The sequence below is a fragment of the Triplophysa dalaica genome, chromosome 1 (genome assembly GCF_015846415.1).
Source record: "Triplophysa dalaica isolate WHDGS20190420 chromosome 1, ASM1584641v1, whole genome shotgun sequence".
Taxonomy (NCBI): domain Eukaryota; kingdom Metazoa; phylum Chordata; class Actinopteri; order Cypriniformes; family Nemacheilidae; genus Triplophysa; species Triplophysa dalaica.
In genome coordinates, this window is record NC_079542.1 from 1,743,517 (window position 1) to 1,771,255 (window position 27,739).

At 39.5% G+C, this 27,739-nt stretch overlaps 1 protein-coding gene across 4 annotated transcripts; it reads right to left on the reverse strand.

Moving 5' to 3' along the window:
- dctn1a (dynactin 1a) lies at positions 1 to 22,952 on the reverse strand. Of its 4 annotated transcripts, XM_056763865.1 has the most exons (29): positions 22,779 to 22,952; positions 19,205 to 19,456; positions 18,301 to 18,382; positions 18,187 to 18,218; positions 16,995 to 17,012; positions 13,848 to 13,871; positions 11,845 to 11,994; positions 11,374 to 11,571; positions 9,811 to 10,015; positions 9,648 to 9,726; positions 9,384 to 9,543; positions 9,184 to 9,288; positions 8,854 to 9,045; positions 8,667 to 8,777; positions 8,436 to 8,588; positions 7,259 to 7,419; positions 6,919 to 7,087; positions 6,204 to 6,272; positions 5,915 to 6,127; positions 5,662 to 5,823; positions 5,447 to 5,578; positions 5,242 to 5,367; positions 4,916 to 5,058; positions 4,565 to 4,728; positions 4,333 to 4,430; positions 4,006 to 4,195; positions 957 to 1,030; positions 798 to 887; positions 1 to 720 (listed from the first exon to the last, which is right to left on the reverse strand). In XM_056763865.1, the coding sequence occupies exons 2-29, from the start codon at positions 19,430 to 19,432 to the stop codon at positions 583 to 585; spliced, it is 3,666 nt and encodes a 1,221-aa protein (XP_056619843.1). In that variant the 5' UTR covers positions 19,433 to 19,456; positions 22,779 to 22,952; the 3' UTR covers positions 1 to 582. The 4 variants fall into 4 exon arrangements, with proteins under 4 accessions (XP_056619843.1, XP_056619696.1, XP_056619615.1 ...); XM_056763718.1 differs by lacking the exon at positions 22,779 to 22,952 and having other exon boundaries at positions 18,187 to 18,220; positions 18,302 to 18,382; positions 19,205 to 19,411; XM_056763637.1 differs by lacking the exons at positions 13,848 to 13,871; positions 16,995 to 17,012 and having other exon boundaries at positions 22,779 to 22,939.
- Between the last annotated feature and the right edge of the window lie 4,787 nt (positions 22,953 to 27,739).

Consider the following 27,739-nt stretch of genomic DNA (forward strand, 5'->3'; position numbering starts at 1 on the left):
TAAAGGTTTCCAGGTCCATTTATTATATTTAATTAATACAGCGATTCATTGATGCAAATCTAAAATACAGTCATGTGTTTTATCATTAAGACCTAAGTGATCTGTAAGCATCAGAGTGAGGACGTGTGTCAGACCTCTAGCTCCTTCACTAAATCATACAGATGTTTTTAGGAAATTGCATAAGAATGTGAAATGAACAAACGTTTCTGCATATAATTCAAAAGACTGTCAAATGTTAACTCTCAAAACAAACACAGCGGCAGAGATATTTGTGAAAGTGTGAGGTGTGTTTCTCCAGGGATGTGATTAAAGGAACAATGTGTCATTCATTCAAATGATGTTTATGTGAACAACACTTGTGACAGGGGTTTTCAAATTTCTGTTCTTAAAAACGTGGCGTGACACGGGTTTAAATGAAGTGAGTAAATAAGACACGCTTCATTTCTTTCTATGACTGATCATCAAGAGTCGAGCGGCTTTAAAGGAAATCTTGTCTTTGGCAGTAAAAGTCTGAAGGGTTTCCTGAGTGATCGGTGGAATCTGATTGGAGAAGGCCGCTGTCGCTCACTGCCGTGCACCGGATTATGTCATCAGGAGGCGGTGCACGCGCTGCAGCTGCTGCTGCGACAGGACGAGGCAATGCGTCTGCTCATTGCCACGGGAACAGGGAATCATCACCTTGCCGACCAGCACGGCGCCGCTTTTCTGTTCTTCTTTGGCCTGAAGGAGAAACATACGAGCGATTATTGAGACGTCAGTGTGAGGATTTGCAGACATGTCGAGTTCGTGTTTCATACCTTGAGGAATGAGGCGGCCGGGAACGTGGCGAAGTCGGACGGAACGCGGGCGCCGGGCTGCTGAGAGACCACGTGCTGCGACACTTCGGCCTGAAATGAGAACATGTCTTCAAGACACCGCAGCAGACTTGTGTTATTATAGGATGTAATCAGACTGACCTTCAGTTTATCCAGCGTCTCTTTAAATGAATTCAGTCTCGCCGTCTGCTCCATTAACTGAGCGCTCGCACTCGCTGCAGACAGACACGTAGATATTACAGCACGTTAGACAGAGAGAAAGAGAGACAGACATGACTTACCAATATATATATATATATATATATATATATATATATATATATATAAAGAAAGAGAGAGAGAGAGACAGACATGACTTACCAATATATATATATATATATATATATATAAAGAGAGAGAGAGAGAGACAGACAGTCAAACAAAGGGTCGTGAAGAATTGGCAATTCAAAATGGAGAAATATGGAAAAGTAATTTCCAAACATTGTTTAATAATACAGACAGACACAGACCGTGAGCAAAATCAAACTATTAGAAAAACGATCAAAGATAATCAAAACCCATTAGACTTTCCAATAACTGAAAAAGAACTTGAAGACAAAATCAAAAACCTTAAAGCAAAAAAAGCATCTGGACCTGATGGAATTATAAAGGAAATGATAAAAAATACAGACAGTCAATTCCAACGGGCCATTTTAAAATGATTTGATGTGATTATGAGTGTAGGTCACTTCCCTGACATCTGGAATCAAGGTTTGATAACACCAATCGTAAAAACTGAGAGAATTTGACCCAAACAACTATAGAGGCATCTGTGTGAGTAGTAACCTGGGAAAATGATTCTGTAGTTTAATAAACGCTCGACTCTTAGAGCACACATCTACATAACCACACACATGTCCTGAGCAGAAGTCAAATAGGATTTTTACCAAAATACCGCACAACTGATCATATTTTTACGCTTCATACTCTAATTGAAAAACATGTGCTACCAAGATAAAGGTCAAATATATGCATGCTTCATTGACTTTTAAAAAAGCATTTGACTCAATTCGGCACTAAGGACTGTTTCACAAGTTTATTGAAAGTGGCATAGGTGGTTAAACTTATGACCAAATCAAATCAATGTACACCGCGAGTAAATGCGGCATAAAAGTCTGCACAAAATGTTCTAGATATCTTTCTCAGGAGCGTGAAGTGAGACAGTGTTGCTGTTTAAGTCCAATATTGTTTAATATTTACATCACTGAACTGGCAACTGTTCTAGAGCGATCCACAGCCCCCGGTCTCACTCTCCATGACTCATAAATCAAATGTCTTCTGTATGCAGATGATCTGGTTCTGTTGTCTCCCACACAACACGGCTCACAACACAACCTGAACCTGCTAGAACAATACTGTCAGACCTGAACCATGACAGTCATCCTCATATGATCACCTTTCAGAAAACACCCAGATCCCAACTATCACAACACACTAGGGCTGCAACAACGAATCGATAAAATCAATAAAAATCGATTACTAAAAAAGTTGTCAACGAATTTGATAATCGATTCGTTGTGTCGCGCGACGCAGAGACGTTTGATTATTAAAAAAAACTTTATTTGAGTGCGGAGCAGAGCGGAGCGGAGTGGAAACACTCGGTCTCTCTCGTGCACTGATGCTAGCAGAGTTTGGCGCGTTATAGACGGGGCGGATCAAAAAAAAAAAAAAAACGAGGAAGATACATGGCGGAGTCAGAGAAATCCGCGCGACCCAACTCATCCAAGGTGCGGGAGCATTTCAAACTAAATAAACAGAAAAAGTGCATGAACTGCAAAATATGCAAAAGCGACATGACACGGGAGCACCACGGCAATGATCCAGCACCTGAAACACAAACATGTTTGAGTCTTTGATGAGGAGTTCAACAGCAGGTTAAGTCATTACAGAATTCTACTTTTTTTCCGTTTTGAAGTGTAGAACGTGATGTCCCCGGTGCTGGTGTTTACTCGTTATCCAGCTTGACAAGTTAGCGTTAGCTGGTTAATTACAGTAGTAAAGCAGGGGTGGTATAGTTACTTTGCATTTTGCATATCAAGACTAAAAACACGTTTTAATTCACTCGCCTTTTTTGGACCATTCATTTATCAATTTGTTGTCATGTATAGCTACACTGCAAAAATTACTTAGTAATTTTGTCTAATTTCCAGTCCAAATATCTAAAAAATCTTAAATCAAGATTACTAGACAAGAAAATTAAGTGATGCTTAAAACTTCTGTTTGAAATTATATCTCATTAAGATTATTTTTCGTACCCCATTGGCAGATAATTTTGCTTGTTTTAAGCATTCAATCACTTAATTTGAGGTGTTTTTTCAGAAAACAAGACATAATTTCTTATGCTTTTTCATTTATAACAGCTCAGGGATGTTCAAGGAGAAACATGTTTGTGCAGTTTCTAAAGATTTTAGTTCTGTTTTTGAATAAAGGGTTGGAAATGAATGCTTTTCTTGGTTTTTGTTTTTATCCGATTCATCGATTAATCGAAAAAAATATTTACAGATTAATCGATTATTAAAATAATCGTTAGTTGCAGCCCTACAACACACATTTACATATGACCTGGGTTTAAAAATCACATCCACAGGAAACTTTAATCCCGCAGTAAACGAACTGAGAGGTAAAGCACGCACGGCCTTCTATACCATCAAACGTCAATGTCCCATAGAAATCAAAGTTAGAATTTGGCTGAAAACATTAGACTCAGTGATTGAAGCGATTGCCCTCTATGAAGTCCACTGACAAATCCAAATCAAGATTTTACTAAATGGGAAAAACATCCCATTGAGAGCCTGTATGCAGAACTCTTTCAGAATATCTTACAAATGCGCCGGCACACATCAAACAATACAAGCAGAGAAGAATAAGGCAAATATCCACTGATCATAAAGATAGAAAATAGGGCGATCAAATTCTGGAAACATGTAAAACACAGTGACCCTCACTAATAACACCGCTATAAAGAGAGAGAGAGAGAGAGACAGACAGAGGGAGGGAGAGAGAGAGACAGACATGACACACCGATATAGAGAGAGACAGACAGACAGAGGGAGAGAGAGAGACAGACATGACACACCGATATAGAGAGAGAGAGACAGACAGAGGGAGGGAGAGAGACAGACATGACACACCGATATAGAGAGAGACAGACCTGGTGTTTTGCCGGTGATGTCCACTACTTTGACTCCAGCGCTCATCTTCAGCAGGTTGTTGAGCACAAGATCTGTTTTACGGTAAAGTGAACCTGAAAGTGTGTCTGATGTGATTCCGTCTCTCACCGCCGTCACACTGGACACTCTGAGAGGAGGGAGAGACGCCAGCTGATCGCGCATCTTCTCAGCCTGTTCACACAGTGACACTCGCGTCAGCACCTCTCAATGACCTCCTTCACACTCACTCACACACTCACACACTCACACACTCACACACTCACACACTCACACACTCTATCCTGAGCGTTAACTCTTTAAAAAAATACCTTCAGTCTGTAATTTTCAGTCTTCAGATGTGTGATAGCGAGTCGCTGCATGTCGATCTGTTGTTTGAGGAGAGGAGAATCCACCACTTCAACTACACCTGCACACACACACAGAAAGAGAGAGAGAGAGAGAGAGACAGAGAGAGAGAGAGAGAGAGAGAGAGAGAGAGAGAGGTCAAACTCCTACACGACACACCTGATGACATGTATCTCTGTGTGTTTGTGTGTGAACCTGCTGCCGTTCCCGTGATGATTGAGGCAATGCCAGATGCCTGCGGCCCACGGTAGACATCAGCAGCTCGTGATTGGTTGCTGATTCTCTGTTTTAACTCCACCTTCTCCGATTCCAACTGATCGATATCCGCCTGCAGCGCGTCCATGGTCTCCTCGAACTCTCTGACGAAACACACAGAGCGTCCGAAAACCATTCACACAGTTTCAGATAGAATTCAAATTCCTCTCCTCGTGAAAAAAAAAACCATTTGTATTTAAATGTCTTTGTTATCTTCAGCTGAGACAAAGATCTAAAACTTTCATTGAACAAAAAATCCAGCATAAAACACGTGCGCACACACACACTCACTTCTCTTTCTTTTTGAGCAGAGCGAGAGCGTCGTCTAGTTTGCTCTGGATCTTCTCCACACGCTCATCTGCGTCTTTGGTGGAGGTGTCCAGTTTCTTCTCCAACAAGCTGAGACGGACGTGGGCCTCGCTCAGCTCCTCTCCCTGTTCCACACAATGACATCATGATTTATTCTCAATAACGGCACCGCGTGTCGACTGCATCGCAACACTGAGCTCAAAGAAATCTTAACATATGCACATCAACTACGGTAATGTTTGGTGTCACAGCTGCATCTGCGTGACTGATCTAATGCTACAGAAGAGTGAAAATATAAACGCGGTCACCTTGATTTTGAGCGATTTTTTCAGTTCTTTGATGACAGTTTCTCGATCTTCCACTTTATTGCCCAAACCTTCAGCATCTGTCATCTCAGCTCGCACTGCAGCCGCACAGATCTCCACTGGAGGACGCTGCACACACACACACACACACACGTGAGTCTTCAGGAGATGTGATATGCGTGAGGATGAGGAGGATGCGAATGTGTACCGTTTGCTGAGGCTTCTCGGCATCATACTCGCCCTCCTGCATGGCGGTGGCCATCTTGTTCATGGTTGCTATGACAGCAGAGCAGGACTGACGGAGACACTCGTAAGGATTGAGCTCGTGAGAGCCGTACACCTGTCACACACAATTGACTCTTTTATTATTAACCTATCAATGTGTGATGTGTTTGTATGTGTGAGTGTGTTGCGTGTGTGCACCTGCTCCACGGCTTTAAACATCGCATCCTCCACTTTAATTGCGTTCAGGCCCTCGGGTTCAGCCAGCGGGGCGATCATCTGAGCGCCGGCGGCCGCCACTTCCTGCAGGACCGCCACCGCACGTGTCAGCTGCTTCCTGCAGTCTGCCAGCGTCTCGCTCACCTACACAAACACGCACATGACATCACGTCCTGTACACCGCATACTGTAAACGCATGGTCGCCGCTGCAGCGACGCTTTGTGTTTCTGGTACCTCGGGACTGAAGGTGAGAGCTGCAGGTATTCCAGGCGCGTCGGTTCCGGGCATCCTCCTGCGGATCTTCTTACAGAACTGACCAATGTCGCCACGGGAAGTGTCCAGGTCCTTCAGCAGCACAGAAAGCTCCGCCCCTTCCTGTCCCGCCTGCAGAAATGCCCGCAGACGCCCAGCCTCCGCCCCCATGCAGTCGAGAGCGCTCTGAGTAAACTACAGGGGACAAACAACGGCAGGATTATTCTCTCTCTCTTTCTCTCTTCATGTGTGTGTGTGTGTGTGTGTGTACCTTGATGTGATCAGACAGTTGTATGGTGCAGTCTTCAGGTTGCTCAGAGAGATGAAAGCTGTAGAGTTGCTGCGGAGAACACACAACTGTCAGCTTATTGACTCATGATGTCATTCAAAAGAACATGTGTGTGTTTGCATGTGTTTGTTTGTTTGTGTGTGTGTGTGTGCATGTTTTTGTCTGTGTGCGTTTTTGTGAGTGCGTGTTTGTGCATCTGTGCATGTGTGTGTTTGCATGCATGTTTGTGTGTGTGAGTGAGTGTGCGTTTGTGTGTCTGTGCGTATTTGTATGCGTGCATGTGTACAATTTTGTGTTTATGTGCGTGTGTGTTTGCATGTTTGATTGTCTATGTGTGTGTGTGTGCATGTATGTTTGTGTGTGTTCATTCTTGTGCATGTGCATGTGTGTGTGTTATTGTGTGTGTTTGCATGTTTGTTTGTGTGTACATTTTTTTGTGTGTTTATCTGTGCGTGATTGTTTGTGTGTGCTTTTGTGTGTTTATGTGTGTGCGTGTGTGTTTGCTTGCGTGTTTGTGTGCATGAGTGAGTGTTCGTTTGTGTGCCTGTTTAATGTGTGTGTGCATCTGTGCATTTGTGTGTCTGTGTGTGTTTGTGCATCTGTACGTGTTTGTTTGCATGTCTGTACATGCGTGTGTGCGTTTGTGTTTGAGTGTTTGTATTTGTGTTTGCATCTGTGCGTTTTTGTGTGTGTGTACCTGGTAGTATTTGATGGCTTTAGTGAGCGGCTCCACTTGAATGGTCTCGTCCAGCTGATCTTTATGAAGCAGATCAATGAGAAAGTCCAGAGAACGCTCGTGAACGCTCATCTCAGAGTACAGCGTCCCCATCCGCTTGTACACCTCCACATCACACTGACTCAGAGCTCTGACACACATGACCACAACGTGATTTCAGAATGTCTCGTACGTACACTTTCATGAACACAGTTTTCTGTCTGAAATCATCCATGTACAAAACATTTTTACATGCACACGGATGTTGTTGGAGTTAGTGTGTAATGATGGTCATGATGACGTCACAGTGACGCAGACGTACAGCTGATACTTGTGCAGCGTGGCCTGCAGCAGACTCAGAGAATAAACCAGACCAGACGCGAAACTCAGCTGCTCTCCGGCCGGCCCGCGGAGTCCAGCGCGCTCTCCTGAAGCTCCGTTCAGATCAAACTTCTCCTGAGCCTGTTTACTGATCAACTCCGCCTGCAACACAACGTCACATCATCACCGTGAGCTCATCACCACTGACCTTCATCTACACTAGAACTGCCACGGGGTGGACGTTTTTCAAATGTAGAAAGTGTACGCCTGAATCCCACCTGCAGGACCCTTTCGGAGGTCCGTCTGTGATCACGTGATCTTGGCTTACGAGTTCTCACGACCCATTTTGAAGCAAATATAGAGCGATTTCGACAGTTAAGGCTAGAAAGGATACAGCTACCTACACTGGGCATGCGCACTTTAATACTGCATACTTTTTGTCACACTGAAAACAGTTAATAACTATGTTTTATGGACAGGTTTAGGGTTGGGCTAGGTGTAGGCGTTAGCTAATGTCATTTATTATAATTTTATGGCAAGATATTGCATCACCCCCGGCCGTAGCTGTATCCCTTCTAGCAACAACCGATTTTGACGTTACATACAAATGTAAGTACAGTAAATGTGTTTGTGTGTGTTTCACACAATTGTTTTCGGTGATAAGTATGTTTTAAAGCTACAGTTTGTAAAAACCGCCGCTAGAGGGCGCACGATCAAAACAACAACAATGACAAAGCTTGATGACGCTGTAAAGGAGCGTAGCATGACTGTCTTAACTCCACCGCTGATGGCCATCAATCAGACGGGAACGCAAAATCATGTAATGTAGTGACGTTTTTTAAATGTTGCTTATAATTGTGGTCCATAAATAAGTGACTGCTCGAAGCAGGCTAGCGGCTTGCTAGACGCTACTTCCGCATTCGTCCACGACACTGTTGTCATACGGTTTCTACGTCAGTCAAGGCGGTAACAAAGGGGAACGCGGATATGACACCGTCTAAAGGCGGCTGCACAGACCCGTGAATGCTGATTTTCACATTTTAGATATTGTAAGTACTCAGCTGAACAAAACATACAACACTATCCTAGTGGTTTTTGGTTCTAGTGTCAAACTACAATATGAGCTTTGTAGCTTTAGCGTTGACGTTAAGAACGGATTGAGCATGAAGCTCTGTTACCTTGCATATGAGTCTGGGGATCAGCAGCAACACAAGGATGCAGTCGTAGTCACCTCCATGTCTCAGGAAAGACTCGGGCATGAAGGATGTCAGGAGAGCCACCTGCCGGTTCGCTTGATTAACCTCCATCTTACGGAGCTCCATCTCAATGGCCTACACACACACACGCACAGTTGAGTCGTCTCCTGTGGTGAAGTCACATGGCAGGTAAAGACTGAAGAGCAGCTGTACCTTCGCGTAAGCTTTGGTCTCTGCAAACTTGATTTTAAAATCAAAGAGCTCCGGGGCTGGCTGCTGCTCCACACTGGTGCTCTGCTGATTGGTCAACTCTCGGTTCACTTCCTGTTAAGGAAAAGAAAAGAGTTGTAATTTGAATCGCGTAACACAATCGAACAACAACAAATCTCTTCTCGCTGACCTGGAGGTGCGTGGTGAGTTCTCTGTATTTGTTGATAGTTTGCTGATAGTCGGCCACTGTCTCTTGGGCCGCCTCTACTCTCTTCTGAGCTTCTCGGACTCGTGCTCCACCCAGGTCCAGTTGCTCGCGGAGCTCCAACTCGGTCTCGCGGGCATTCTCTTGCAGCTCATCATTCATCTCGTTTATGGCTTCCTGTGATGCAGGCCAGAGTTCAAGGGTTAACCCCAGTGAGCTGCCGCCCCTTATACAGTCTTCCTCTCTTGTGGTTCTCCGTCTGACACCATACATTTGCCAAACATACTTGTTCTGATTCTGAAACGTGTGTCTCACCAGGTCACTGACTGTCTCTCGGAGTTCTCGCACTTTCTCCTCCAGGTCTAGATTTCTCTCCGTCAGCGTCTCGACCATCTCCTCGGCCCCAAGCGCGGCATCCACCTGAAACACGCACACGCATGTGATGTAAAGCTATCATCATACATGTTCATCAGAGTTATAACCAGTCACTGTGATAAGAGATCTCTCACACACACCTGCTCTTTGAGCTCATCTATGGTGTCTTCAGCCTGCTTCATCTCTTCCTGCTGTTTCTCTTTCTGTGCTCGCAGTGTCTCCAGCTCAGAGTTCTTCTTCTCCATGTGTTTCTGAAGCTTAATGTGCTCCTGCTTCTCAGAGGACGACAGATCTCTCATTCTGAACACACACAGACAGCACAGCGGTGAAGCCGTGAAGATCAAGTCTCATGCTCATTTTTTAGCTAGTCGCAGGAAACAGGAAGTGACAAGTGAGAACTTTACCTGACCAGGGCTTCTTTCAGCCGGCCGTTCTGTTCCTCCAGCTGTTTAACTTGGTAACTGGACGCGGCTCCGTCAGACCCTGCAACGAGACAGACGGGTCAGCTGGTCACGTGACCGGTCGTCAGAGCTGGTGTCGGTGTGTGTGCTCGAGGTGTTCTCGTACCGTTCTCCTCGATCTCGTGCTTGAGGATCTCCAGATCCATGGTGAGCTCCTCCACCTTCTCCTTCAGACTTTCCACCTCCTGCTGGAGCGACTCGCCTTTCTCCTCCGCCATCTCTTTGTCCAGCGTGGCCATCTCAATGGCGTCTGCTGTATCTGCCATCTCCTCCATGTAGCGATCTTTGGACTCCAGAGCCTCACGAGCCTCCTGCTCGATGACATCAGCACACATTTACACCACACGCCAATTTCATTTCGACATAACCAACTACAACCAATTATTTATTAGACACCTTCACATTTACACATTACATTTACATTTACATTTAGGCATTTGGCAGACGCTTTTATCCAAAGCGACTTACATTGCTTTATTCTATACGTTTTACATAGGTATTTGCAATCCCCTGGGATCGAACCAACAACCTTACCACTGAGCTACAGGAAAGCTTATTAAGAGCAGAGGTTCAGAAAAAAGCTGTTCCTTTCCCAGACACAACGTGATCTGTCGATCTATAATCTCATTTGTACCATGGTCTGGTTAAATACTGTGTTCTGATTGGCTGGTAAGTGTGCATTAAAGCCGTTTAATGCACAGGTAGTTCGGCTTGATCAACGTTTGAAATTAACTGAGGAAAATAATTTTAATAAAAAATGAAGTCAATAACAGCTTTAACTTGGCAAATGACCATGGTATAAGCGGGATAATCCCCGGCTGGCCGTAAATGGATTTCCTCTGCTTCGCATCGGCTGGTTCTTGGCCTCGACGTCTGAATATGACATATGTAAAAAATAACTCACAGCTTTAATGCACAGCTAGCCGTGAGTTATTTCTTACTTATGTCATATTTATCCTGAAAGTATTCGTTAGGTCTGAGTTTTAAGACCATTTTGGCAATTCGATTCTTAATTATATGGTTTCAATTCGACTCAATTCAATTCAATTTTTATTTATATTGTTTAAACTCGATTAAATTCTATCTTCATTTATATGGTTTCAATTTGATTAAATTATATTATTATTTATATGTTTCTATTCAATTAAATACTATTTTTATTTATATTGTTTCAATTCAATTCTTATTTATATTGTTTCAATTCGATTCAATTTCGATTCGATGACGATTAGTTATCAGTATTTCATTTAAAATATTTGTTTTGCAGATATGAAATACATATTTAAATATGTAGTCTGGTAACTGAAACTATTTGGAAGCTCTTTACTTTAACTTTGTGTAACCCAACGTTACTGTAAAAAAACCCATTGTCAATGTGCAACATTGAAACTTGAAATTCATGAACAACTTGAAACATGTTGTTTAAGAATTAATACTAAAATGAAATAAACAATGGCGCCATCCTCTGGACTAGAGGTAAACTACAGATCCTATTCTCTGAGGCATGTGCATTCCTTTCTTTAAATTGAAGATCTATATTTTTTACCCAGCCCTAGTTTTCGTGTGTAGGTCAAGACGACTCGCAGCAGCCGGATGAGTCTTTAGCTGTTGTTCTCAGAAAAGTACAGACCTCAAAAAGTCACGACTGACCATTCAGAATTGAGTATACCTTCTTCGCCTCTTTGAGTTGCTTCTGCAGGTCGTTCTGTTGCTCCTGCATCTTGATCTTCCACTCCTGCAGCTGCTCCATCTGAATCTTGTGCTTCTCCATTTCCTTCAGCTTGACTTTATCTTCTGAGCGCTTCATCCTCAGAGTCTCCAGCTTCTCCTCCAGATCCTTCACCTGAGCTCGAAGAGACTCCTCCTCCTGCATACAGACACATTCATCATAGGGGAACATTCTCCACCTGTCTTCTTTTAAAAAAAGCAAATCGGCAAAATAAAATGAACATGAAACAAATCGATATTAAATATAGTAAAAGAGGAAAAACTGAGAAGATGACTATAAAAAAAAAAAAAAAACACTGTCGGCCAATCAAAATGCATTTCAAATGTGAAACTACAGTACATGAGGTGAGAATAAACATAGCGCTGATATAAAAACTTAGTTTTTGGTGTAACGGGATCAAAGGTCACTCACTTTGCTTGTGGTTGTGGGTTGGTGGGCACTGGGGGTCCCACCGGGCTGTGGTACGACAGGCGCTCCCAGTGCCGTCTGCGGTGAGGAAGTGGACTCCTTTTCTACCAACACGGACCCCGAGAACCCGGAACCGACAGATGGACGTCCGGCCTGCAACACAAGAGGATTATGAACCGATGATGAAACCACATCAGCCGACACACATCGTGACCCTTGATCTCACTGGACCCCGGAAAAGACACTCTGATGAGTTCTGTGCAGCAATTCCCAGGTCATGACTGTCTCCCGTTCACCTCCTGTGATTGGATTTCGCCTCTGATTTCACTGACCGCACCGAGAATCAAGCGTTTAGCGATAGTTCTGGCAGGTCACGCAAGTGTGTGAAAGTTTGGATTGACGCTGTCGCAGGCCCTTTTAAAGACGGATTTAAGTGTGAAACCTCTTTTTTTGTAAAGAGTTGAGTTGAATGACAAGTCAGTGACATCAGTGATGCTGTGTGACCCTCAGAACCGACCGACACCTGATGAGGGGGATCTGACACATACCATAATGAGAGAGGGGAGAGAGCTGGAGCTGGAGAGACGACTGGGAGGGTTCCACTGTGACACACAATGACATCACAGCTCAGGTGCAGGTAAACTGAGCGACATCTGATGGTTTAGACCGCATGTCCGTCAACGTGTTTTTACATGACTGATAATGTGATCACATCCACTGACGTAACGCAGTACAGAGACCTGATTTCACAGATACTGTTTCATAAACATTTTTTTATAATTTAAGGTAGCGGACACAACATTCATTACAGAGACGAACAGTCTATGACCAAAATGTGAACTTTGGTATTGTTTTTGTTGTACATAGATGAAGTGGGATGTTGTGGTCAAACTTTAACATTTTCTTTGCTTTTATGTGCGCTATACATAATATTACATATGTGCAAGAGCTCAAATTGAGTAAAGAGCATTTTTTAAAATACTAATGATGCTTTTCGGAAACGCAGCCCTTGTAAGTTGTAAAAAATGTTTTTTTTAGCTATATAGATACAGCACATATTGAGACTGCAAGGTAGCTAAAGCCACCATATAGAGCGTATTCGCTGTATTTTACAACTACTTTCCCGTGACGAGTCGATGTGTTTATTCAGAGGAAGTGTGCAGAAAGAAGTGTAAGAGATTGAGGGACAAAAAAATTGATCTCACAGAAATAATAATGATGCCAATATGTTGTGTAGAATTAGTCACCGTATTTTAAATTGGTCATGATAACAATGCTGTTCGAATGAATTCCTACGTTAAACCGTATTTTGAGAATCGGCAAGTCCCGCCCCTCTTGCACTCTGATTGGACAGTTGCATAATGAGTGCGAGCATTTCAAGTTAAACATGTTTGAGTGAAACACACATAGACGGCTCAGCAGTGAGTGTGTGTTTAAATGTGCTCGCTTTTTATTACAAACAATCGATGCCATTTGACAACCTCGAGAAAAAAACACATTGACGGACACGCGAGCTCATTTCAGGAAACCCAGAAGAAACGAAAACGAATAGTTGGTTATTTAACAGCTGATTACATTTACATTTAGTCATTTGGCAGACGCTTTTATCCAAAGCGACTTACAGTGCACTTATTACAGAGATAATCCCCCTGGAGCAACATGGAGTAAAGTGTCTTGCTCAAGGACACACTGGTGGTGGATGCTGGGATCGAACCAGCAACCTTTGATTTACCAGTTCAGTGGTTTAACCCACTAGACCACCATCTCTCTGTGACAGCTTAAGGTGACAGCACACAGAGTACGAGAATTGTGAAGGTCAGATTGGGCACAATGCATTGTGGGATACAGTCTCTCCTGTTTTTGGCCATTATAGTAAATCAGGCTACTTTCAGTAAAAATTTGACAAATAACGTTGCATGATAACTCCAATTCAAACACAGTCATCATAGGTTACACCTGACATTCCCAGAATGCTTTGCTTTGCTGCAAAGTGTGTTCAGGCTCACCTTGGTACTACGACGCACAGCAGTCTGAGGGACGGGCAGAGGGAGGAGAGGTAAGCAGAAAAACACACACAACGCAAAGAAACCAGACAAAGGAGACCACACATCACAGGAGATATATCAGGATAAACAAAGAGAACATTCCGGTGAGAAAGAATCACAACTCCAATTTACAACATCGTTCATAAAACAATCACAAAAGATGCTGATGCCAGGGTGTTATCATTGGAAATCTTTCTGGATTTTTATTCAGAAACTTCATCTGAAGAAGAGATTCTGTCTGAATTGACCCAATGAACCAATCAGCATCTTTCCTGACTGCAGTGATGCAGGCAACATCCAATGAGAAGACACCGCTTGGTCGTGCAAACGTGCTGTATGAGTATTTCAGTGAGATGATGACATGCCACACCATTCCATTCAAACCAAATTCACACCAACGAAGGAAAACCCAAAAGTAAATAGAAACACGAGTTGTCTAATGAGTGAACTTCCTAGATCAGGGGTTCTCAACCTTTTGCAAGCTGCCCCCCCCCCACACCACCTTGCATAGATAGATAGATAGATTGATAGCCCTAGGCTATTATTTTTAGGCCCACATTATTATTATTATTATCACCAGTATAGGCCTATTATCATTACTAGGCTATTGTTATAATTGGCAGTAGAACCAGACTTCTAATGTGAGCTTGTAGACATTATTAGTATTATTATGAGTAGTAGTATGCCTATCATCATTACTAGGCTATTGCTATATAATTATAGGCGGTTACATGCTTTATTGTTGTTATTGTTGTTATTATTCTTATCATCAGTATAGGCCAATTATCATTACTAGATTATTGTTATAATTGGGAATTGGCACCAGACCTGTGATATTAGGGTCAATGACAAATAAGAAAATGTCAGGTGGTGCGACCATATATTAATTTAAAATAATATACATTTAATGTATTTAGCACTGAGTATTTTTCCCCTCATATATAAGAAATTTAACACAAAATCATGCCAAAATATTTTATTAAGAATTTTATTGAGAAAATTAACATTTATTTCTCAGTTTTGTTCTCTGTTTGTATGTTCGGACGGTCGCACCACCTGACATTTTTGGTCTTTCAAACACCAAAACTCAAAAAATCTATTGAATTTCAATAAAATGAAAAGGGTTTCTTATAAAGGACATATTGTAGATCCATTTGATATATGACATGTATTTATTCAAATTCTTTTTAGGAAAATAATGAATTTGGACACAAAACACGTCATTGACCCATTAATGTATGCTTTATTATTGTCATTACTAGGCCTAATAGTAGGTATCATCTGCATTTTTTTACAGAGGCTTGCAGGTAGGTGATGTTAATGTGAGACCTGAGCCTGCTTTGCCTTGCAAAGATCCTCAATTCTTGGCTCAATGTTTGACAAACATGGCCTCAAATCTCAAACCGGCAAAATGAGTCTCAGCGATTGTATGCGGTTTACCCAGTTTACCGATTCTTTTGGCCACTACATACGATGCCTCCAAACACTGTTTAGACATAGTGCTGTGCACTGAAATGGTTGCCTGTTGCTGATGGAGGCCATCAAGCTTTCTTTTAAAATATTCAGCCGGTTTATTTTTAACGCCAGCATGCTTTGTTTCGAGGTGCCTTTTTAATTTTGCAGGGCTTCATACTGTCTTTTGCCAGCATCTTGGCACACAGGACACAATAAGGTCTCAGATCAGCCGTGACTGTAAAGCCAAACTGCAGGTATGCTTCATCGTACCTCCGAAGCTTTTTTGCAGCTGGTGGTGCGTCGGTTGGCTTGTTGGTCCTCACAAGAAATTTCTCCGTTTTTGTTATGTGTTTTCAATAAAGTTTAGGCGATATGTAACTGTGTGTGTGGCTGTGTTGAGAGACGTATCAGGGGCTAATCAGTTGGGACTTAGGCACGATCTTTAATTAGGCAAACAAAATAATTATTTTGCAGACAATTCAGATTTTATTTTAATACTTAACTATTGTAGTGTGTGTGTGTGTGTGTGTGTGTGTCTTAGTCGCGTGGGTAGTTTTAGCTAAGTGTAGCTACTGCCTAGCAGCTAAAAAAAATGACTGGCCATGGGTGAGATTTGATCTAATCTTTACCAAGAATGTTTGTGGGTTTAGTCTTTAAAAAGACTGTTGGGGGTTTGTAGTAAAGGTCTATGTAAATCAAGATTGACAACAGACTAGTGAGAGCTGGCACAAGCAAACTTGGCAAGAGACTAGACTAGAGTGAATGCAGAGCTATGTCTTGAGTCACTTTAAATGCAGTGATTTATTTTTGTGTGAGAGTGAGTGAACATTTACATTTACACCTCGCTCTGTAAGCCAGGGCGGGAGCGGCGGCGGCCATGCGCATGCGCGATTCATTTGCAGCCTGGACGCCTAGGGGTGTGTGTCTCCACTCTGCTCTGACTGCTGCGTGAGGCTACTGAGAGACTGACCGCCTGTGAGTGCTTTTGGACGGAAGAGAGTGATTCGTGCTTTCGAGTCTCCAAACACCACAAAAGTCTCAAAAGACACCAGTAAAAGTTACTGGATTTGTCGCTTTTGACAAAAAAAAGTCGCCAGGAGGATGATTTGTTTGTGTTATAATCAGTGCTTGAAGTGGGGGGAAAGCTGGCGGTACTCTCTTTGCATTGGCAAATCATTAAAATTTTACAGTGAAAAACAAAACGTGGAGATATTGCTGTTACAACAATTTATTGTTATTTATTTATTAACAACATAAATGTATTTAAACATCTGTCTCATTCTTGATGAATCGGACGTTTGAAAGTATCGCTTGAATGAACGACTCAATGACTCGCTTAATAAAACCGCTTATCACCTGCATTTGCGCTCACTATCCACAAACCAATCAAATTTGTTCAAAACTCTTTTTTTTTAAATCAGTCCAAACAAATTTGAATTTTCATTCAGGAGTTATGTATATACAAAACTATAACTTTTTATGACAGTAGTTTAGTGTTAAAAAAATGTGTAAAAATGTTTTTCAGGTTTTTTTCCCTCCCATCATGTAGCCTACTCGCGCCCCCCCAGGAGAGTGTGGCACGCCCCACCGGTTGAGAACCACTGTCCTAGATAATAAAAAGTGACGTGTTGGACTCATGTACTGATGTTCTACCTTCTTGGCTGCTGGAGTCTGTTCATAATGTTAGCAAAGAGTCAAAACACACACACAAACATATAAGAAACAACACAGTTGAATACGCAAACACTGTGATGATTTGAAAATGAAATCTTTCTATTGGCCCCCAGAATCATGTGACATTGTCGCCTCCTCCCCCATTTACGTTCAGGAGACATTTAAGTGAACAGAGGTTGTAGCTCTACATGTTCGGTCACAACAGGTTTCCATACCAAGATAAACATGATATGCAACTACATACTGAAAACAAAACCCTGTAGAACATCTTTCTTCGCTCAAGTCTTCTGTCAAAACAAGTTCATCTAGAAAACTTTCCGACGCCACAAACAACTGCAGGGCCATATGATCTGTGCGATGTGGGAAAACATGGAAGGAATCAAGAAAGCGCAATTCTACTACGTTATTTAAATATGTCCTCTGCTTGTTCTATGTGTCTATGAGTGAATGAGCTGAGCACTTTAACATGTAACAAGCTTGTGACTCGTGGATTTGTCTGCATCTTACCATACGAGGACATAAACATATGAGCTTCATCCAGAGAGCTGTTTTGAGTTTATTTTACAAGCATTTCACTGTTTGAGTGAAGCTACCATCAAATACACTGTGCCACAACCCGTCAAAATAAAAGCCAGCTCACTTTGAACAAGATGTAGTAAATTTTAAAACTGTAGTTAACACTATAGTATACTTAAACATTTACTATAGTAAGGTTGAAATAGATTATAGTAAACAATAATTTAACCACAGTTTACTGTAGTAAATAATATATTATAATGCAGTACTTTTATGGACAAATATATTTACTACTGTATAGTAAAGCACTGAAAAAACTAATTATCCATTTGTATAACGTTAAGGTCCTTTTCAAGTATCCTGTTTATTTATGCGATGACCTGCACTTGTGTTTTTTTTCAAGATGCTAACAGACGTATACTTGTGATACAACTGTTCGGCCTGCGCTACGAAGCTTTAAACCTCTGTAGCACCCTTGCAATGTGCAAAAAAGTTAACGTACAGCCCTGCATAAAGTCCATATTACTTTTTGTCAAAAGAAGAGAAAACAAAGTTATTATTGGTTTAATAAAAACAGTGTAAAAGACTGGACATCAGACGTGTCAACCGACTGAGCGCGAGTGAGAAATGAGTAAAGAGTGGATAGTCATCATACCTGCTTTACTCCTTTCCCTATCTCCTGGATCTCTGAAATAAGACAAAACAACTGTGTGATGTTTCTGTGATGACTAAAGAAGACGTGGATATGATTGAAATAAGCCACTCTTACCTTTTTTGGGCAGTTTGGACACCCCCGAGTCAGGTGTTTCTGGAGACGTGGCGGAGCTCCCTCCATCATCCATGAGCTGAATCTGAAGAACCAGATGAAGAGATTCATGAGCCGGCCAGTGGACGATCTCAGCGACAGGATAACAATAACTGACTGACTGAATCATGGGTCACACCTGGTCCATTGTATGAAATGAATTATACCAAGGTCTGTTTGAATAATGGATTGAATACTGGATTTGTGCATTAACTCCTTCACCGCCATTTACGAGTTATCTCGTCATCTAAAAAAAAACGGTTCCCCGCCAAAGACGAGTTATTACAGCAATCAGTGTTTGTACTGTTATACAGCAGGTGGTGCTATTACACACCTTTGGGAAAAAGTACAGGATCCCAGAACCTAGAAGGTATGTTTCTTATTGGTTTTTAATGATTGTTCTGAGTGTTATCTGGGCAGAATCTTTGAAAAAAAAAAAATTATCTCAGCTGTTTAATCAAAGTGATGCATTTTTGAAGAAGCCTACCCACATCTACGGCGTGATAAAAACCGAATACGGTTTCTTTAGTTTAAAAGCAGAGACTCTGTTCTTTCATTGGACTTACTGTTTGTCCATATATTCTTTACAGAAAATGTCTGTGGGCTATTAAAATTTGGTGAAAATGTTTTTAAAAAAACGCATGCGTACATGCAACATTTTTGTAAAAAGGCTGGCGGGGAAAGAGTTAAAACCCTTTAACACACGCCTAGCTGTGGATTATCCATTACATAACGCTTTCTGAATCCTTTAATTTTCAAACATGATCACTTAAAAAAAGAGCTGAATAACCCATCTACAACAGTCAAAAAAAACATTCAGAGAGTGAATAAAGAACCATCTTCATACACGCTCGGTCCTCCTCCTCACCTGAGACTGTCTGACAAATATCCCATGATTCTCCTCGCAGGTGAAGTAGCGTTTTCCCTGCACCGTTCCATCGTTCTTTCCTTTAGGCTCGTCCAGAATGACGCCCACCCATTTCCCTGAGGCAAAGAGAGTGGCGCCGATGTACGCCACCGTCCCACGTTGACCCTTACCGATGACCTCCACCAGAGATCCCACCTTCACCGGCTTCCCCCCACCGTCAGAACTCATCCTGCCGATCACACTGCTCGACAACTGACGACACACACACAAATCAAATACACTTTTACTAAATCTGCAGTATGTACTGACATGATCAAAATACCGCCACGTTGTATAATGCAACAGTTTGCAATAACAGAATGTTTTTAATGCGTCAAAAAGTGATGCATAGTCAAATTTTGTCGCAGCCACATGGTGCGTTCCCTCCAGACGCGAATGAAGTTTTTAAGCACGATTAATTTAAATGTTAAGTGAATGTATAAACGCGAAAGGACATCCTGCAGCCCGAATGACGCGGTGCGAAGTGAGTGTTTTGGGCGTTTGCCGCACGTAATGACTGTGGTCATATTCTATCGCTGTTCTTAAAAACCTTTTCGGGTATTTTCATGATAATAAAGTTGATTTATATTAATGATGATAGACGAGTGTTGCTTTTTCAAATACACGTTATAAACGACTCGATCTCATCGTGATTTTAGATCACGCAGTATTTCCTAATGATCAAACAGTTGTAGTTCACGGAAGAGCTGTGCATAAAACATCAAATCGATTTCAGAATCGATTTAGAAATGTATAATTAGCGTGAATCCCTAACCAGGACTGGAAATCTTTTAAATATCGGCACCACTGATCTGAAATCAGTCTCGATGAACAAACACGGTCGTCTTATGTTCGATCTCCGGGAGAGCAGAACGAGGCCTCAGGGAGATTAAATCATGCGCTTCATACAACAGAAAAAACACGCTGTCATCACATGCTTCAGGAAGCTGGACCTTCTGTATAATCACAGACGTACAGAAGAGATGTACGTTTCAGCTTCACGCTTCGAGACCATAACACTCAAGTTCGATGCTGTTGTTGCTCTTGCACACGCTAAACATCGGATCATTCAGCTTTCTGGAGGACCACAAGAGAAAAAATTCATCTCTATGATCATTTTTTTTTATATGACAAAAATATCTGATGAAGAATGTGGCAAAATCCAATAAGGTTATACTGACGTATATTAACGGCGTCTACAAACGAAGGAGAATTTGGATTTAAACCTCAATATTCTTCAGGTGCCACTATGAAACGAGGTGTCGAAATCAGGAAAAAATGTAAAAGCCGTGACATGTCTATTAAGCGTGAACACAGTTAATGTATATCCACTCACCCGAGGAGTGCAAGAGTTTCTCCGTGACATAGACATGTTCATTTAGATTCTTCTGAATTTTCAGAAACAAACCCTTTCTCATCTGCTGTGAGAGCGAGTGTATTTACTTCTGCAGATGGAAACACTGAACGTTCTGTCATATGACGTCCTGAAGCACATGATGAGACCGACGTAGTCTGTTTTCTACTGATGTAGAGAAACCTCTGTTACTGAATGTCTGACAGAAAGTCAGTTCATAAAATGTGCTTTTTTTACACGAAATACGAGTTGAAATTAGAGCTGGGCAATTCCGTGAAAATGTCAACTTTACCACGAAAAAAGTATGTTTTTACCATTTTTACTATGGCAACAGCACAGATTCTTTCATTTGGTTGGTCAAATACCCATGTGAGATCTCTCTTCAAATTTGTAAAGCATTTGTTTTATTTTTACTGCATGATTTTTCATAGTCAGGTAAGGTCATTTTCAGGATTGTCACATCAATAACACTTCATATTCCTCATAAATGGACACATGAATATGAATATAAAGTAACTATTTTAAGTTCTATAAAGAGGCATCACTTTTCCATTCATTGGGTATTATTGATTCATGATTGTGCTTTTTATTTTACAGAAATCCTTTTAAAGTTTATTGTCTCCCAAAAACCACATCCTTTCTTTGTCACATCACATATAACGCATGTTTATTTTCCTTTTTTAAGTAGATATTTTTTTCATAGACTTACATTTTTTGTTGTTTAGAAATATAAACAGATGGTTCCATATAATCGTGTCCAATTAATTCTCTGAGTATTTGTATGTCACGTCCATAACGCAAAATGTCACGTTCATAATCCTGGAATGCCCAGCTGCAATATAACGATGACGTGAAAAATTCAATAACTTGAAATCTTGAAATTTAAGTTATATCTATATATTATAAAAATAATTATATATACAACATTGCACTCTTTCAGGAAAAGGCGCCAGTACTAGCGCTGTCGCAATAATTGAACAATCGTCTCATTGCAACTATTTGACATAATTGTAATGATTTCAGATCATTGACAACAATCATTGACAACAGCAATGATTGTAAATCCTTAGAAAACAAGAGCAATGTGCAGCATTTTACATCCACCGTCCTTGATCTCCACTCACGGTTAAATTCAAATGTCATTTCCTCATAATTTAAATGTTATTAGATTTGTATTTTTTGGTGTATAATGAGTTCTCATAAAATTAACACATTAGCTTCATCTACAGATCGAGCTACATCATCCTCATATCTCAATTATTTTCTATTAAGGTCACTCTATAAGGAATGTTACTAGTTATTTTCAGAATTTCTTAATGTACCTATATTTTTTCATTGAATGAATTTCATTAATCGTTATAATTGTTGAAGCCTTTAAACGGACAATTAATCGCCATGATCGCACGTTTTTAATTGACAATTAACCGTCAGCCAAATGTCATAATCGTAACAGCCCTACAACTTCTAAACGTGTACAGTATAAAACCAAATCTGACAAACCCTTGCTTTTTTACAGTATATATTATGAAGCCTTACTACGAGTTTACAACATAAATAATGAATAAAAAGATTAACTAAAACTTTTTAAGTTGAACTGAAGAAACATTTTTGACATCAAATAGTCTCGCCGAACTGTTTGCATAAATCTAAGTTACATCTGTGAGGAAAAAAATGTTGAGATGTTGTCAGATGATTTAATTAAAATAAAGAAAGAAACCTGACAAAGACAAATAATTACTTCCGATTTGATGCACCTTAAATAAACGCTTACATTATGATAACAAGAAAAACATCAATAAACATCGATACATGTAGCGTAAGAAAACAAAAAACCCGACGGGTAACGTTAATATAACGATCAGATAACATATATCGTCAGTGCGTTGTATTAATCATCGGCGGTTGAACGTGAGGCGTTTTTTTTCATTTCTGAATGTGTATTTACTATTTAGCTTTAGCTGTAATGCTAACAGATCGCTTTCCGTCGCTGCGGTGAAAGTCTTAAGTAGACACGTCAGCAGCAGTCTTCAGTAGAGAAATAAGAAGTGTAATTAAACGAGGCCATTTGATGTTTATTCCCGTATATATATATATATCTCAGGCAATCGCACAAAGGCGTTTCCTCGGCAAAGGCCACTAGTCACGGTTGCCAGGGAGACGAGCGGTATAACCGCGACTTACCTGAAGACTTCGTTGAACTGTGTGACTGACAGCTGCTGCACGCGAGGTGACGCGCCGATGTTTGTGTTTTTCAGCTGAAAATCGACCGTTTGCGATGACCGCGGGGAAGACGCGCGTCGCTGACCTGACGCGGAGGAAGTTTTCGCCCTCGTCGTCACTCCTTGCTACTTCCGGGTCAGAACACGTGACCACGTGACAACCGCAGCGAGGAACGTGACATAAAGTGTGTTTATTCAATCAATATTTAATCACACACAAAACTAAGGAAGCGTCACATACAATTATTCATAGACTCTCCCCCACAAGACATTTCATAATTAAATTAAATTAGATCCGAATTGCACTTTTTTGTTAGAATTGCTTAGAAACTGTGATTGGTTTATACTGGTACTGCTCGTTTGGGAAACCTTTTTGGGGAAATGTTTGTGATTTTATTATTAAGAATGTTGATAGAGATTTTGTGTTATTTTGGAAACATATACGTTTTGGTGTTTTGGAGAAAAAAGAATTGACCACTGGCTACTAGAAGTTGTATAATTGTGATTAAATCGATCCGTTTGTTAGCAAAATGTCATTTACACAGATGTGTTGATTCAATTTGATTTCCTTTGACACAAAAGCCACTGAAAACTTAGTAATTTCTTTGATATCTTTTTGTGAACTCCCCCTAGTGTTTTGTTTATGTCTGTGCTTTGAAACTACATTACTGTCAATAAAAATAAATAAATAGTATGTTTATTGAATTTAATTCACAGTTGAGTAAACATGATCCATTGAGTCTTTTTTACGTTAAATATCTACACCGCTAATTCTTGACTCAGAAAGGCCATTAAGAATAGCATCACATATTATGTCATCTCATTAACAGTCACGGGAATCTTATATCGTTGACCAAAAACGTTTCCTTTTTAATACTTGATTCAATAAATTAGGGTACTTTACTCAGTCTCGGACATAATGTAGTGTGCGACAGGTGATGAGATGCGTCTTGACGTATGGCCATGGCTTTAAAAAGGAGCGATATTAACAATCCTACAGGATTTTGGTCCAATCAAACGGGGTACATTCCTGCAGAAGTCCTGTAGGGTTGTTCCATGTGACTGTGTTATGTTCTGCAGTCAAACTCCTGCAGGAATTATTATGGATTTATAGGATTCCAGTAGATGTCGAATAATATAATACGGACATCCTGTAGGATCGATGATTATAAATTTATGGCGTGATCTTCTCATACTTTTAATTAAAATTAAGAAATTATGTTCAAGTATCCTAAGTCTTGCTTGGTTACTTTGTTGCTTGCGCGCACACTCGAGGAAACATTATTGAGCAGAAACAGTGCAATTGCGCCAAGAATTGGTGAATCGGGAAAGTAAAACTTAATTTTCCTTTCACTAAAATACTTGAACGTAGAAAAGACACCCTAGAGCAATGGTGTAGTGAAAACATCGAAAAAATACCGATACACAAGAGTCTAAACACGACCACTGACTTTATTTGCGTACAGATCAGTTTCCGACTGGAGTCACGCCATCTGCGGTTCGGATAAGTGCGGTCACGCTATCTACGCTATAAAATAAAGTGCGCGTCTACACGGCGTTTAACGGTAACGACCGGTTAGGACCTGGTTTTACAGTAAAGATTATGTGAATTAATATGAAGTTTTCAGGCTGTTAACCTGTTTCATTGTGTAATAATTGTACCCCAAAGTCACGACTTATACTAACAGACACATTAAAAAAATCATAAAAATATTAAATCAAATTGTTTTCTACAAACTCCACCAGATTATTCTTCTACATCTCCCATAGTACCACTGTGGTGATTTTTGTGTTATTTTACTGTGTCATTGTGTAATAATTGCACACCAAAGTCTCAACCAATATTAACTTACAGACATATTTTAAAAATTCATAAAAATATTAAATCAAATTGTTTTCTACAAATTCCACCACATTCTTCTTCTACATCTCCCATAGTACCACTGTGGTGATTTTTGTGTTATTTTACTGTTTTATTGTGTAATAATTGCACACCAAAGTCACAACAAATACTATCGTACGGCATATTTGAAAAATTCATAAAAATATTAAATCAAATTGTTTTCTACAAACTCCACCAGATTCTTGTTCTACATCTCCCATAGTACCACTGTGGTGATTTTTGTGTTATTTTACTGTTTCATTGTGTAATAATTGCACATCAAAGTCTCAACCAATATTAACTTACAGACATATTTTAAAAAATCATTAAAATATTAAATCAAATTGTTTTCTGTAAACTCCACCAGATTCTTGTTCTACATCTCCCATAGTACCACTGTGTCGATTTTTGTGTTATTTTACTGTGTCATTGTGTAATAATTGCACACCAAAGTCACAACAAATACTATCGTACGGCATATTTGAAAAATTCATAAAGATATTAAATCAAATTGTTTTCTGTAAACTCCACCAGATTCTTGTTCTACATCTCCCATAGTACCACTGTGGTGATTTTTGTGTTATTTTACTGTTTCATTGTGTAATAATTGCACATCAAAGTCTCAACCAATATTAACTTACAGACATATTTTAAAAATTCATAAAAATATTAAATCAAATTGTTTTCTACAAACTCCACCAGATTATTCTTCTACATCTCCCATAGTACCACTGTGGTGATTTTTGTGTTATTTTACTGTTTAATTGTGTAATAATTGCACATCAAAGTCTCAACCAATATTAACTTACAGACATATTTTAAAAAATCATAAAAATATTAAATCAAATTGTTTTCTACAAACTCCACCAGATTCTTGTTCTACATCTCCCATAGTACCACTGTGTCGATTTTTGTGTTATTTCACTGTTTAATTGTGTAATAATTGCACATCAAAGTCTCAACCAATATTAACTTACAGACATATTTTAAAAAATCATAAAAATATTAAATCAAATTGTTTTCTACAAACTCCACCAGATTCTTGTTCTACATCTCCCATAGTACCACTGTGTCGATTTTTGTGTTATTTCACTGTTTAATTGTGTAATAATTGCACATCAAAGTCTCAACCAATATTAACTTACAGACATATTTTAAAAAATCATAAAAATATTAAATCAAATTGTTTTCTACAAACTCCACCAGATTCTTCTTCTACATCTCCCATAGTACCACTGTGGTGATTTTTGTGTTATTTTACTGTTTTATTGTGTAATAATTGCACACCAAAGTCACAACAAATACTATCGTACGGCATATTTGAAAAATTCATAAAAATATTAAATCAAATTGTTTTCTACAAACTCCACCAGATTCTTCTTCTACATCTCCCATAGTACCACTGTGGTGATTTTTGTGTTATTTTACTGTTTAATTGTGTAATAATTGCACACCAAAGTCACAACAAATACTATCGTACAGGCATATTTGAAAAATTCATAAAAATATTAAATCAAATTGTTTTCTACAAACTCCACCAGATTCTTCTTCTACATCTCCCATAGTACCACTGTGGTGATTTTTGTGTTATTTTACTGTTTAATTGTGTAATAATTGCACATCAAAGTCTCAACCAATATTAACTTACAGACATATTTTAAAAAATCATAAAAATATTAAATCAAATTGTTTTCTACAAACTCCACCAGATTCTTGTTCTACATCTCCCATAGTACCACTGTGTCGATTTTTGTGTTATTTCACTGTTAATTGTGTAATAATTGCACATCAAAGTCTCAACCAATATTAACTTACAGACATATTTTAAAAAATCATAAAAATATTAAATCAAATTGTTTTCTACAAACTCCACCAGATTATTATTCTACATCTCCCATAGTACCACTGTGGTGATTTTTGTGTTATTTTACTGTTTCATTGTGTAATAATTGCACACCAAAGTCTCAACCAATATTAACTTACAGACATATTTTAAAAATTCATAAAAATATTAAATCAAATTGTTTTCTGCAAACTCTACCAGATTATTCTTCTACATCTCCCATAGTACCACTGTGGTCGATTTTTGTGTTATTTTACTGTTTAATTGTGTAATAATTGCACATCAAAGTCTCAACCAATATTAACTTACAGACATATTTTAAAAAATCATAAAAATATTAAATCAAATTGTTTTCTACAAACTCAACCAGATTCTTGTTCTACATCTCCCATAGTACCACTGTGGTGATTTTTGTGTTATTTTACTGTGTCATTGTGTAATAATTGCACATCAAAGTCACAACAAATACTATCGTACGGCATATTTGAAAAATTCATAAAAATATTAAATCAAATTTTTTTCTGCAAACTCCACCAGATTATTCTTCTACATCTCCCATAGTACCACTGTGGTGATTTTTGTGTTATTTTACTGTGTCATTGTGTAATAATTGCACATCAAAGTCTCAACCAATATTAACTTACAGACATATTTTAAAAAATCATAAAAATATTAAATCAAATTGTTTTCTACAAACTCCACCACATTCTTGTTCTACATCTCCCATAGTACCACTGTGGTGATTTTTGTGTTATTTTACTGTTTCGTTGTGTAATAATTGCACATCAAAGTCTCAACCAATATTAACTTACAGACATATTTTAAAAAATCATAAAAATATTAAATCAAATTGTTTTCTACAAACTCCACCAGATTATTCTTCTACATCTCCCATAGTACCACTGTGGTGATTTTTGTGTTATTTTACTGTGTCATTGTGTAATAATTGCACACCAAAGTCTCAACCAATATTAACTTACAGACATATTTTAAAAATTCATAAAAATATTAAATCAAATTGTTTTCTACAAATTCCACCACATTCTTCTTCTACATCTCCCATAGTACCACTGTGGTGATTTTTGTGTTATTTTACTGTTTCATTGTGTAATAATTGCACATCAAAGTCTCAACCAATATTAACTTACAGACATATTTTAAAAAATCATTAAAATATTAAATCAAATTGTTTTCTGTA

What these genes read in the sequence shown, in the direction of transcription:
- dctn1a (XM_056763865.1), bottom strand. Translation starts at nt 19,432, where the DNA reads ATGAGTTCTGACGGTGGGGGGAAGCCGGTGAAGGTGGGATCTCTGGTG. An exon ending in TATTTGTCAGACAGTCTCAG is followed by an intron (nt 18,383 to 19,204) that starts GTGAGGAGGAGG and finishes CTGGTTCTTCAG; the next exon opens with ATTCAGCTCATGGATGATGG. An exon ending in CATCACGGGAACGGCAGCAG is followed by an intron (nt 4,431 to 4,564) that starts GTTCACACACAA and finishes GTGTGTGTGCAG; the next exon opens with GTGTAGTTGAAGTGGTGGAT.